The following is a 14,661-nucleotide window of genomic DNA, read 5'->3' as shown; positions in this document are numbered from 1 at the left end:
CGGCCAACTAGTGGGAATTGCTAGTGCTAGTGCGGTAGGAAATGTCGTGCTTTTACGTGCAGGAGACGTGCTTGGACACCAACTGTGGAAAGGCTTCTTCTTACCTGACTTGGGCTCATTGAATGAGAAAATAGAGTCTTGTTTTACTAGTTTGTGTCTTTTGTGTTCAATGATCGAAAGTACACTGTCCTGACTGGACAACGAGGCGGAGTACTTTTTGCTCGCGTTTGTATGCTCAATGTACGAGATTTGCGTGTCCTGCTTGCACAGGATGCCTTTGCGCGGCTCAATGTACGAAATCTGACTATCCTGTCGGGAGATTGAGTCCGAGGTCGAGCTTTGCTTCGAAAGCATATCACGCGACCCGTTACTGTCCTGCTTCAAAAGCATCTGGCGGGAATTGTCACTATCTTGCCGATACAGTATTGCTAGTGGATGAATGGATTTTTTTTTCATACACATTTATTTTTGGTTTTTGGTTCATGAAAGAGGTGGTGGTGTCATGATGGTGGCGAACCAGACAGACAGAGAAAGAGAGAAAAACAAAGAAAGACAGACAGTTCAGTACGGCTCACCCTCGGGAGTGATAATACTCTAAAAATCAATTCTCTAGTAATATGTAGTAAAATAATACGACTCTATGAAAGCTCTTCAACGGATGTATGTGTACAACGTGAGCTCTATTCTGATAAATGTAGATTTAGAACCTTTGGTGGAGTTTAACAGTACCCGATCGCGATGCGATGCTATCCTGCTTCAAGAGTGTTTGCCGAGATATGCTGCTGTCCTGTTTGAGCAGCATGTGCCGGGAGAGATTGCTGTCCTGCTTCGAGATCGAATGATGCTTCCGGCCGGATTTCTCCTCGTAAATATACGACACTGCGTCCGTCGATTTCATCGATGGACTGTACGGTGGACGTTTGGTGCTGTTATGGTAGTGCGACGATTTGCGTGTGCTGGTCGAGGACGATGCGATCGCAACCGTGTCGTAGTATCTGGAAAAGGTACATTCGTTATTGTAATTTCTTGCCATGTCAAGTTAATGAGGATGTTTTTACTCAGTAAATTTCATATTTCATATTATAAAATGAATCAGATGTGATAATACCAAAATAATCCTCGCGATACCGTATGGATCGTGCACTTTTCATTTGTCTCAATCATATGAATACTTTCGACGACAACTGACAAATGACATACCGTCGATGGGGGTGAGAATGGGTCATGGGGGTGAGATTGGATCAAAAATGGAGAAAGCTGCTATTAGCAATATCTTATTTTCAAATATTTCGAATATTTTTGAAAGTTGTGAACCATTTAATAGGACATTTTTAACTACTTTCAATGCATAATACATAACTGTAGTACAAATAGTCATTGTTTAATAATTCATCAAAGTTTGATGCGTAAATAGCCATCAATATAGAACCACTAAAAAACGCTTCTACATGGAAATTTCAACCTTTTCCAAATAATCTCTTACTCACACTGAGTGGGGGTGAAAATGGGTCAAGCAAAAATTTGAACATATACAAGAGCAATCCCACGCCAAATCAGCCGGCCGCTGACCCGACCTTCTCCGATTTTTTAAAATCTTGATACTTATGGTGGAAGCTTCCCAAAAACACAATTTTCGTTATAATATGATCAATTTAAATTACGGCTTATTTTTGAATAGGGCGTAGTCGAAATCATCGATCTTTCTTTCAAAAAATCGTAACTCAAAATCCAGATGTCTGATTCAAATATGATGTTCGACAAAGTTGTTGGAAAATCAATGAACTATTCGAGAAAAATAACACTTCAATTGCGCTGTTAAAAAATCTTGCTCAAAAATTTAATTTAATACTAAAAACTTTTATATCTCAAAACACCCCCCCTACGATATTTTTAGTGGAAACCTCTTTCAATTTAACAAAGTTTGACGTACAGTTGTGCTGTGGTAAATTCGCCAGAATGGAGATACGAATTTTGCAAATATATATGAAATTTCAATACTTTGTAAAATCGTAACAATTTAAGAAAAGTAATATGAAAAATGAAATCTACATACGATTCAACATGGAAACCTACATATAACGTTTTGTTCTGGGACCAATCGTTCTCTAGATATAACCATTTTTTAGAGTGAAAACGATGGCAGTGAAATTTTTATACGTTGTCGAAACATTTATTTGTTGTTATTTTATTTATTGTTATTTCCATCGAAAATTCATTCACATGTCATTTATATTTGCGAAGAAAAAAGCAATAGATACAAAAGAATAATATGTTTCGACTTTTATTTATTTCAACTATAATTATATATATTTATAAAGAAAAAATGTAACCCTTCAACGTTAAAGTGAACTTTAAGTGGCTATTATAAATAAGGTGGGGTAAAAATCGCGATTTTTGGAGATTTTGTTTGAATTTTCACTAGGAATTGTTTTTATTGATATTGTAGCGAAATTAAGAAAGATAGAAGTTGGCTAATTTAGATGCTCCACAATTATATCCTGTACTAATTTTTCTCATCTTTCAGTTTGGAGAAATGAAATCGAATGAAACATTCAATTGAATGCAACGGTCGTTCTTTTACAAGTGAAACTGAAACTGACATATGCTTCTTTCAAATAATAATGAATTCGAGTAGTCACAAACTTCAAGTGAAAGTGTTTGCGTTGAGAACGAAATTTGAGAATCAATGTTTCAGTGTGAGTAGAAAATACTCACAATCGAAAATTGGGGTACAAAGAGAAAAACGAAAAATCTGCCGCATCGCGAAAATTGTCTAGCTTCAAGCGCTCAGTCATTTGCAGATGGATTTTCGAGCTACTTGCATCAATCGACTTAGGTATTTAATACAATGAAGAATTGTATATGTTTAATGAAACTAAGCAAAGTATAATTGAACAATGTTAAGCATTAACTACACGAAATCCCGCGTTCTGATTGGTCAATTTGCACGAGCAATTTGTGTTCTCCCAGTTGCTCATTCAATATGAATACGGGACTTTGCAATGAATTATGCGTTTGAATTGATTTTCTGCTTTAACAAATCCCACGTTTTGCGTTTTGGACCAGCTTTCTCTTCTCCAGTTCTCATCTTATTTCCCTTCTGTATCTTTTATCGACACCATACAACGACTAACCATCATCCTTCTGCCATCATCGTTCGATTGTACCACTGGTGAAGTGAAGAAACAACACTTAACAATCAAACTAAACGCTCCTTTTCATGGCCTTCAAATTGTTATCAAAGGGTTTAATAATGGAACTTTTCAACAAACATATCCAGAATCAACTGGCAGTAATAGCTTAACGTAATCCTACGTCAAATTCGGTTGTTGCTCGGACACAGCCCTTCTGTAACTTTTCAATGGTGAGTAAAAATTTTAAATGACTAAACGGAAGTGTCTTATTATCACCGAATTGCGCCGAAAGTACCTTTGTCTCGCTGAAAATCGTAATGATTTTGAGATTGCTGCTGCAAGTGCTGCATATGTAATTTATAAGTGTTGGTGGTCAATAGCAATATGTGCATCTTGAAATAGAAGTTTCGAATCCACAATGAACCATTACAGGTAAATCTGATTTGGAAAAGCATATCCAAATATCGAAACATTGCAAGAATATTCAATTGGAATACACTTCCAAATCCATGTTGAATTATGTGATGTGAAAATCACACCGCTCAGAAGATTTGGACTGCAAGTAATTCCTGCGTTTCATGCATCATCAAAGTTTCAAATTCATGGATTGTCTCCGGCACTATTGCGCATGATATTTAATGACACGGAAACCCCCAAAAAATCTTCTGTTTTCGTACAGAGCAGAAGCCATCAGCTCCGGAGTATTTCACCGTATGGATCGTTCGAGAAATACGTAAAACAAATGGATTTAAGATTTTTTGTCTCTTCAAATGCAAATCACATACAACGTGTTTTTATTTACTTATATCTCAAAACAATGATAATGGTTTGGTCATAATCGTTGCTGTAACAGGTGTCCTTATTTTCAACTTCGACCAGATGGTATCCCTAGCCATGGATTGATGTTGATCCAAAAATATGGGTTTTGTGTCAAAGGACATGAAACAAATTGTCCGATTTTGGGCTCTAATAATGTATCTTCGTAAATATGTTGAAACGGAAGATACAGTAAAACAGTTAAAGAAACGTCAAGAACGTTATGAAAATAGAAGAATTCGAGTCTAGCATATAAATGACAAAATGATAATGATAACATGCCTCTCTTGCCTTCTTTCATCCTACCCAAACCTATATATGTTTTACCCGCATCACAAAAAAACATTCAACTTTTCGGTCTGTTTTGTGCACATTGTTGTGCGAAATTACAGGAAAACAGTATATTGAACTGCGAGGTTCTTCTTAACCTGCCCATATTCCTTCAAGTTCCCCTACATTAGGTTGAAGCATATTTCTAAGCATTATTGGCAGCACTTTGGAATTAGTCGGGAAAACTTATTTGTTCACAACAATCAACTTATTAGCAGCTGATCTGAGTTTGACAGTTAATTGGTTTTGGAATCGATCCCTCGGCTCAATTTGGTATGTTGTCACGATATCACTGAATGTCACATCTTGGCTGTACTTTCAGATGGCTATATCTGATAAAAACTCCACTCGCTCTTCGTATGATTACAAGCATGGTAAATTACGTCTACAGGGAAACTTCGATATAACGTACCCTCGTTATTACGTACCCTCGATATAACGTCACTCGATATAACGTACACATTAGTCCAAAGGAATAATTTTTTGAATATTTTTTTTTCTGAAAAAACAATGAATTATATGTATTTTGATATTAAAACTTGTGTTGTACCTTCGACCAATCTCGAAATACAACTGTTTTGTAATTCCGGATTCTAAATGTGCTCCCTTGGCCGAGTGGTTAGCGTCATAATTAACATGCCGGGTGTTCGGGTTCGATTCCCGTTCTGGTCGGGGGAATTTTTCGTCAAAGTAATTTCCTCCGACTTGCACTGTGATCACGCGTATTCTAGAGCTTGCCACTCAGAATGCATTCAAGGCGTGTTATTTGGCATAGAAATCTCAACTAAGTACTAATAAAAATGACGCAAGTAATACTACGTTGAGACGGTGAAGTTCCTCTAGGAACGTTAGTGCCATTGAAGAAGAAGAAGAAGAAATGAATCAAACTTCAATCAACAGAACGAAGGGAAACATCATGAGAAAAGCTGGCTTCGTCCTCTAATTGAATTTATTCATCAACCTTACTCAAACAGCAACACAATAAGGTAATATAAGCTACGTTTCAGAGTTCTTTATTATGCTTCGATATAACGTACAATTTTGAAAGTAAAATGTACGTTATATCGAAGTCACTCTGTATTTATACATTTACATTTTCACATTGTCAAATATATACCGGGAATTTATGATTTTGAACATTTTAGTTTTTTTTTATGTTGCTAATACTGTCGGTGGTCTTAATGTCAACTTTTGCGCGATCTGTCATTTAGTTTGTTTAGCGCGTCACGAAGAACAAGTTATCTTTTTTTTTTGCTCGGCGATTTTTACTATGGATAATTCCGCTTTATTTAACATACTTAAAATTATCCAATTTAAGTCGAATATGCGCCGTTTTGTTCGCAAACTTGTTGCCATTCAGAAGGCAACTTCATTATCCCCACCTTATAAACCCCCCCCCTCCTTATTTGCAAAAAACTCAGACAGCCAGTTTTCGCAAGTCTCTTTTGAGGCCAACTTAGTATCATCAAGAGCGTTTTGCATGGACCGGAAGAGATGATAATCACTTGGAGCCAAGTCCGGACTAAAGGGTGTGTCACATCAAATTGCATCACGAAAAAAACGCTGTAGAAATTCGCCCAGTAGACCGATCCTTTTGAAAATTTTAGACAGTAAAATAAAAACTATTAAACAACTTTTGGCATTTTCTTTTTATTCATACTTCGAGCCCAAGCCCGTATGCTCGCACCTTCCTCTTTACCCCGTCCATAAGGTTCTGTACAACGTCAGGTTGTAGTTTTTTTGAACAGAAATCCATTTTCTCTTGAAGTTCGCCTCCGATTTGACAACTTTTGGGTTCTTCCGGAGGGCCTGCTTCATAATCGCCCAATATTTCTCTATTGGGCGAAGCTCCGGCGCGTTGGGCGGGTTCATTTCCTTTGGCACGAAGGTGACCCCGTTGGCTTCGTACCACTCCAACACGTCCTTTGAATAGTGGCACGAAGCGAGATCCGGCCAGAAGATGGTCGGGCCCTCGTGCTGCTTCAATAGTGGTAGTAAGCGCTTCTGTAGGCACTCCTTAAGGTAAACCTGCCCGTTTACCGTGCCGATCATCACGAAGGGGGCGCTCCGCTTTCCGCAAGAGCAGATCGCTTGCCACACCATGTACTTTTTGGCAAACTTGGATAGTTTCTGCTTGCGAATCTCCTCTGGAACGCTGAATTTGTCCTCTGCGGAGAAGAACAACAGGCCCGGCAGCTGACGAAAGTCCGCTTTGACGTAGGTTTCGTCGTCCATTACCAGGCAATGCGGCTTCGTCAGCATTTCGGTGTACAGCTTCCGGGCTCGCGTCTTCCCCACCATGTTTTGCCTTTCGTCGCGGTTAGGAGCATTCTGAACCTTGTATGTACGCAGGCCCTCCCGCTGCTTGGTCCGCTGGACGAATGAACTTGACAAATTCAGCTTATTGGCGACATCCCGGACCGAACTTTTCGGATCACGTCTAAACTGCTTAACTACGCGCTTGTGATCTTTTTCACTGACGGAGCATCCATTTTTGCCGTTCTTCACCTTCCGGTCGATGGTTAGGTTCTCGAAGTATCGTTTTAGTACTCTGCTGACCGTGGATTGGACGATTCCCAGCATCTTACCGATGTCCCGATGTGACAACTCCGGATTCTCGAAATGGGTGCACAGGATTAATTCACGACGCTCTTTTTCGTTCGACGACATTTTTCCAAATTTACGAAAAATTGACAGTGAAGCATGGCCAACGTGATCTATACACACATTATCTGATTATAAGCGAAAGCTGAAGATATAATTCCTAAAAATTAAATTTCTAAAGCGTTTTTTCCGTGATGCAATTTGATGTGACACACCCTTTATACGGTGGGTGCAATAGGACATCCCATCCAAGCTCCCGTAGCTTCTGGCGGGTCATCAAAGATATGTGAGGTTGAGCGTTGTCCTGGTGGAAAACAACACCATTCCGATTGATCATTTCTGGCCGCTTCTGGTCAATCGCCTGCTTCAAACGGTCAAGCTGCTCACAGTAGAGAACCGAGTTGAGGGTTTGGCTATAGTTGACCCACCAAACACACAACAAAACCTTCCTGGCCGTCAATCCGGGCTTGCCGATGGTTTGGGCCGGCTCACCGCGCTTCGACCACGACTTTTTTCGCTTTAGGTAGTCGTACGTGATCCACTTTTCATCACCAGTCACCATCTTCTTCAAAAATGGGTCGAGTTCGTTCCGTTTCAGCAGTGCATCGCAGGCGTTGATTCGGTCTAAAAGATTTTTTTGTGTCAACTCGTGTGACACCCATATATCCAGCTTTTTTTGGAATCCAATCTTCTGCAAATGGTTCCAAACGGTTTTATGGTCTATACCCAGTTCCTGGCCAATCGAGCGAGTGCTCACATGCCGGTCTATTTGGATGATTTCAACGATTTTATCGGTTTCCACGACGATTGGCCTACCAGTACGGGGTGTATCTTCGACAGCCACTACACCAGAACGGAATCGATCAAACAAACGCTGTGCTGTGCGAATCGTTACAGTATCGGGTCCATAAACTACACGAATTTTTTCGGCCGCCTTCGTTGCAGTTTTACCTCGCTGGTAGTAAAAACGTAAAATATGGCGAATTTCTTGCTTGGTGCACTCCATCTTTGACGCGCTATAACTTGAGACTGAAAAGGACAATCACAACACTGTCGAAACGACGCTTGTAGCACAGATTGTCGTCTTTAAATAGCCGTATAGTATGACCCGATGCGATAAGTACAACACAAGATATGTTTAAGTGTTGCCATATATTGACAATATACGACATTTATTTTTCCCCAATCCAATACAAATATATTGGGTCCTATTATAGAAATCGAATCGATAAGAACTCTATTTTACTATTATAGATACCGAGCAAAGTCGATAGCATCAACCGAGTGAAAGCTATCGGTGCAACTGTCAGAATTTTTCGAGTTGTTTGGTCGTCTTGTCGCGTGTCTTTAGAGAATTATTCTGTTTTGGTTTCGCGTTCCTGGTATTTTCCTTTGGGAATCGTTTTAGAATCGCTTAAATGTATGAAATTTGCAACACATAAAGTTTGAGCTTGGTTAAACTCTTACCATTCTATTTATAAAATCCGAAATTTTGTTCGGTGTGATTGTAATAGCTTGTATCGGCTTCTTGATTCGACTTACATAAAAGAGCCCATTGTGTGAAAAATGTGACGAATTGTTGAAAATGTAATACAATTGAAAAGCGGGGTGTATGAATGGTACAAGGCATTCGAAGACGGCTGAGAGGAGATGAACGATTGGCCACGTCAAAGATGACCATCTACCTCCGTAACTGATGAAAACATCGACAAAATAGAAGGAACAGTGCTCGGAAATTGTCATTTGAGTTTTAGAGAACTAGCACGTGAATTAAATATCTCTCACGAGACCGTTCCTCATATTTTGGTTGATTTTTTGGGCATGAGTAAAGTCGCAGCACGACTAGTGCCAAAAAAGCACAATTTTCATCACAATCAAGTGGCTTGAACATGCTTGAACTTGCTTGAACTTGAGCTTCAATAGACTGTACACTGTAGATTGTACACACAAAGAACACACTGAATAGCGCTTGGGAGTAGCAAATATCTCCTATTTTGCAAGTTTCGGTGATCAAGTGGCGACGCATAATTACTGGCGACGAGACATAGTTGTAACCTTTTCAAATTTCTGATACTCAAATTACTGTTTCGTGGGACCCGTTTTGACAGCATTGAGACATAGAAATGAATTCGCTGAATACAGCTATAAAAGTGTTTCGATGACTGGACTGTTCGTTGAAAAAAGTGTTTTATCAATTTTGAAGACGATAATATAAATTTAGATGATAAATAAAGCATTTTCTTTTCAAACACAAATCTGCGGTATATATTTGACAGAATGTATATGCATCACAATGGAATCCAGCATACCTTAATCGTCCGCAACATTTCCTCGAGCGAATGATAGCTGCGAAGCCCTTTCTAAATTTCTTATTGAAGAACGCATATAGGATCGGATTGATGCACGAGTTTGATGCCCCTAGCCACTGCGCAATCGGGGTAGCGATCTGCAGAATCTCCTCCTCGTTGCTCTCGAGCGCACCGCCAAGCTTTATTCGGGCGAATATTACGTACAGTGGTAACCAGGATAGTACAAATAGTATAACAACTACAACAAGCATTTTAACAACTTTGATCTTGGACTTCTGCTGCATCCGATCCATCTGGGCGTCTTTCGAGTCACCGGGTATGGATCGTTTCCAAACCTGTACGGGAAGAGACACCGTATGTGTGTGTGTTTTGTAAGGTTTCTGAATGAATTTTTGAGCCCTACCTTAATCCAGATTAGTATGTAACAAATAGTGATGAGTGTCATCGGTAACAGATAACACGCCACTAGGTTGGCTAGTAGAAAGTAGAGGGCACCATCGGTACCCGGTGGCCATACCTCGACACACAGCTTGATCTCGGGAGCTTCCGGAAAAATGGGAATCAACTCGAAGAACAGAGCCCACGGTATGGTCGACCCGAGCGCGATGATCCAAATGCACACGATCATGAACCGTGCCCGGCGCTTGGTGATTTGTAACTTCAACGGCCACCAGATAGCGAGAAATCTGAAAGAGAGCGAAAGAAAGGAAAACGTAGTTCAATAGATCGTTGGAGAAACGTTTATTTTTCTGTTGATTTTCGGATTTAATTCCTTACTTGTAAGATGTGCTAATTCTTAATTGAATTTTTGTTTTTATTGATCTATAGAACTCTGAGAAGGTCAAAACAAAACTACATTTATTCATTTCGAAATAATTCAATGTTGAACTTTGTTCAAACTGTTTGCATCGTTCATTTAGTTGGATTGTTCCGCCGACCCCTGAAAACTCTGTTGGAGGCTGCAAGTCGCATCATCAGATCGGCAGAGCTATCTGTTGATTTCGTACGATCGTCGCAGCGTCCATCCGTTAGTTCGGTCAAGGTTTTGTCCGTATCCGATTGTGGGAATATTTCAATCATAGAAAACTTCGACGAATCGAAATCGTACGACGTAATGGTACTGATCGATTGACTGGAACTGCCTTTTCCACATTTCTCTGCCAATTTGGGGGTTTTGGATGACAGCAAGTATGGCTCTTGAATTTGGCCTAATCTTCCCAGATGATCACGGTGTTGGGTGTAGTTGTTCACGAGCATACCGGGCAGATGTCCGAATGATTGGACACTGATGCCTTTGCTACGAACTTGGGTTCGATCATTGGACTTCCGCTTTGTTCCGGATCTATCACAGCTGCAGAACTGATCGGTGCCTTCCCCGTTTTCTAACGATTCGAACAGAGCGCTTGTGTTTTGGACTTGTAATTTTTTCTTGAGATCTGTGATGACTTCCACTAGCCGAGGTTTATCGGGGTACCTAGAGGTGCGGTAGTATTTGTCGCAGATTTTATTTATGTTCGAATCGGAAAAATCCCGAGAGATGATGATTTCTTGTGTTAGTCGGTATAAAAAACGAGACATCTCGCGTTCATTCGCCATGCTAGTGTTAAGTGTACAGATTAGTCATTATTCAGTCAATTTATACATAATGGGTGAACCACTAACCGCTGATATAGTGTTTCTGGAGGATTTTCTAGGCATGGATGCTTTTCGTCACGAAAAATTTGTTTGTTACAATTTAAACACAAACCCATGTTTTGTACATTGAATTCGGAAATCACTTGATTTTGAAAGATTGAAACTCAGGCAGTGGTAACTTTGATTATAATAATTGCAAAAACATAAATGATTCTGAAGTACTTCGTTGTTCTTCTGACTGTTCATTCGTGTTGATGGTAAGTTATCTAAACCAGGCCTTCTTGAGAAAACTTTCCCCAAACCATAAAAATCCCATCTCCAAAGCCGCGGGTCCAAAAACTAATGTGGAAGCTAATACCATCAGTTAATTATTTCAGGAGAACTTCTCTGATAACAGGAAATTCAACTTCAATAGAATTTCTTCATACTGGTAGGACTGACGGAACGTGTGATGCACTTTTTCAACTCGTAACTTTGGAGACGGAAGTTTGATGGTTTGAGGAAAATATTTTCAGATAGCTTTCCATCAACACGAATGAACAATCAGGAGAACGACGAAGTACTTCAGGATAATTCACAGCTGTTTTTGAATAAAAACTTCGTGATAATTGGGTAATATAATCCGGAAGGCCATGGCATGGTTTGTTAACCAGAAAAAATCCTATCAAGAACTTATGAGTGGTGATCGTTCGAATAGCCGATGCAGCTTAGAAGTAGTATAAATGATTTGAAGAACTTGAACAGCAATATCCACTGCGTAGAACGAGATACATATTACAACATGTCAAGCCCTTTCATTAGATACCCATATTGATGGGGTTCTGAGAAAATATGTAATCCGCCATTTTGTAGTGGCCGCCATCTTAGATTTGCATTTCTCATAAATAACTGTATTCTACTAGTCAAGCCCTTTCATTTGATACCCATATTGAGGAGGTTGTGAAAAAAATATATATGGCGCCATCTCACGGTGGCGGCCATTTTGGATTTGCATTTTTCATAAATAACTGTGTTCTACTAGTCAAGCCCTTTCATTTGATACCCATATTGATGGGGTTCTGAGAAAATATGTAATCCGCCTTTTTGTAGTGGCCGCCATCTTGGATTTGGATTTTTCATAAATAACTGTGTTCTACTAGTCAAGCTCTTTCGTTTGAGACCCATATTGATGGGGTTCTGAGAAAATGTGTAATCCGCCATTTTGTAGTGGCCGCCATCTTGGATTTGCATTGTTCATAAATATCTGCATTCTACTAGTCAAGCCATTTCTTTTGATACCCATATTAGCTATTCAATATAGAAGTATTATACAAATTTTTCAAAATTTCCGAATATCAAAAATAAAATACTCCGGATAATCGAGTCTAAAATTCCGGATAATCGAGTCTGACCTGTATTTTAATATTTGAGTTATAAATTTTGTAAAAAATGAAGAAAAATTTTTGGCTTTTTTTCAAAAAGTAGTCTAATTCTTTTACGAATATTTCAAGTATGCATAGTTGCTTAAATGATCAATGTCTTTACACCCAAAACGTTTCGCTATAATCTGAGACATTGCTACCAAAGGCCAGTCAAGTTGGCATAAATTCATCATAAAAAGAAAATAATTAGAACTTCGACCATAAAGTAGTCAAGTTTTGTAACATACCGTCGTTGAGGGTAAGAATGGGCCAAACATGGAAGTTTTCGATTTTTTCCAAGTTGCTCTTACTTTGACTAAGTTAGTCCAGTAATTAACGCTTTCCTAACAAAAAGTTCAGTGTCGGTCCCTGGGGACCAACGCGGTGCTCAATGTGTTAAAGAGTAGATGGTCTAATTCATAAATGAGAAATTAATACAATTATGGATATCGATGTTATACACAACCATAATCATTCATTCGCGGAAATCGCTCCCAAAACCGTTTATTAATGCCACTATCAAGTGTACCGACAGTTTCAAACTGAACCCGTGGCGTCAGTCAAACATTCTCTGTTCTTCACAAGCCAGAACACATACGCGATGCAAAATATGCTGAGATAATACACAATGCACGAGGGGAAGCCAAAGGATTTACACACAACCACCGTTTATGTAGTGATCTAATCGCTTTTCCTGATACCCGCCCGTGACCGCTGAAACTCGCACCGCATGCAGTTTCGCCTTGATTCAGTTTCCACGCCGTTCAATGGAAGAGCTAGAAAGTCATCCCCTTCAATCTTTTCTGCGCTACAGTGGAACATCGAGTAGGATATTCGCACGTTCGTGAGTGACTAGTTTGTATTCAGCATCAATTTTATTCATGAGGATATCCATAAGTGAATTCTTGCGCGCACAAAAAAAGGTGAGACCGAGCAAAGTTTGGCGGGAGTCATACGTTTTTTCAAATTCAAATAAGTTCAATTTGACATTATTCACAACAACAAGTGAGCGTTGTTATCATATTCGTAGTTGACGACCCCAAGCTAGGCCATATCCAATTGCTAATGACAACTTCCATCCTTAGGTAAATCACTTTATAAACTTCATCTCCAGCAGACGGGTAAAAAACCTCAAGTTTATTAACATTCTGCCTTCTGCCTTCTGCGATGGAAGCCACACGATTTCCCAAGTTGGTGGCCACATAAAAGCAAAACCCAACTTGGAAATAAGTGTCACATGCATACGAGACACTTCCCATCTGGACCGAGTGTCTGATTTGGAACCACAACCGATAAACCCCCCGTCGGCATTGAAGCTTCCGCATCGCTGATAACGATCGCTCCAAGGAGAACCATATGTGCGAGGGGAGAGCGGTCTGGACCAAAAAAGCAACACAGCGTATGCATAAACGGAAAAGTTATTTTTCTCGTATGGTTGCCCAAAACGACGTCGTCAAAACAGGCAAACAGGACCGCCCCCACAGTCGTTCACACTCGGAAACGGCCACATGGCAAGCCGATGGTAGCGGTTAAAATGCATCGTACAGTTTTGCGCTATTAGAATAACTTTCACTCTGAATCCTTTCCTCAGTGGTTAGCCTTCTCGTTCGCCGTTGCCGAGAAAAATTGGTGCATCCTGCTTCAAGTTGATTGAACTCGTAATATCGTGCCTTGGCAAGACCCGCTGTTGGGTCGTTGGGTTAAAGCTACACAGTGCTTTTGCTGTCAGCTGTCCGAAAAACATGCAGGAACATTTTGTCCATAGAAGTTAGTCAGCATGTGCGGATCAGTTTTCCGGATGAAACGGCTAATTACAAACTTCAACGTTATAGGTTCTGTGGGAAAGCGTTACAAATGGGCGATTCGATTAAGTTTTGCTCTTACAATCTGGTCATGGAATGAAACCATGCATGGTTTGTGAACTTCTGACGTTTTGTTCGGCTCTCGAGTTTTCATATTATTTTAATAGAATGCTTACGTAATGTTTGCATAAAAAAAAAATGGACAAAAATTGACGATTTTTCACACGCAGTGACGAAACTACCAATGCAGCATCAATCATAGTGACCCATGAGTCAGCAGAAAAAAATTGACAGCTCTATCAGTCGAACTCTGAACCGCGATGGCAAAAACAGTGAAGCTACTCTGTTCAAAAGTGTGCACGTTCAAAGAACGGTACTTGATCTTGAGTCTTGGCACTCTTGGACAACAATCGAAAGAAAGTCCGGTTCCGGGCGGCCGACGACCTTGAGCGACAAGAAGCTCCAAAGCATGCTGAAGAGGAAGATAGAAGGAAAAGTGGCTCCATCGATGCCAAGCGCACGCAGCATCCGGCCAAACAGAGAAAAAGTACCTGGCGAATATGGACACACATGTCAGGAAGCGGAAGTCCGGTCCACTGGTCACGGAGCTGCAGGCAATGACGCAGCGGCA

General features: G+C 40.1%; 1 protein-coding gene across 3 annotated transcripts in view; it reads right to left on the bottom strand.

Annotated features, from left to right (window-relative positions):
* The window catches only part of LOC129777200 (neuropeptide SIFamide receptor), a 310,914-nt gene that overhangs the window by 8,486 nt on the left and 287,767 nt on the right, over positions 1-14,661 (bottom strand). For 2 of the 3 annotated variants that reach the window (XM_055783328.1, XM_055783327.1), the window contains exons 4-7: positions 9,597-9,879; positions 9,194-9,528; positions 730-995; positions 105-428 (exon numbers count right to left, since the gene is read on the bottom strand). In XM_055783328.1, coding sequence (XP_055639303.1) covers positions 105-428; positions 730-995; positions 9,194-9,528; positions 9,597-9,879 — 1,208 coding nt within the window. The remainder of the gene's footprint in view (positions 1-104; positions 429-729; positions 996-9,193; positions 9,529-9,596; positions 9,880-14,661) is intronic. The other variant, XM_055783329.1, reaches the window with a different exon arrangement.

Source organism: Toxorhynchites rutilus, chromosome 3 (genome assembly GCF_029784135.1).
Source record: "Toxorhynchites rutilus septentrionalis strain SRP chromosome 3, ASM2978413v1, whole genome shotgun sequence".
Lineage (NCBI taxonomy): Eukaryota > Metazoa > Arthropoda > Insecta > Diptera > Culicidae > Toxorhynchites > Toxorhynchites rutilus.
The sequence above is the reverse complement of the archived record's forward strand: the minus strand, read 5'-3'. Positions and strand labels throughout refer to the sequence as shown.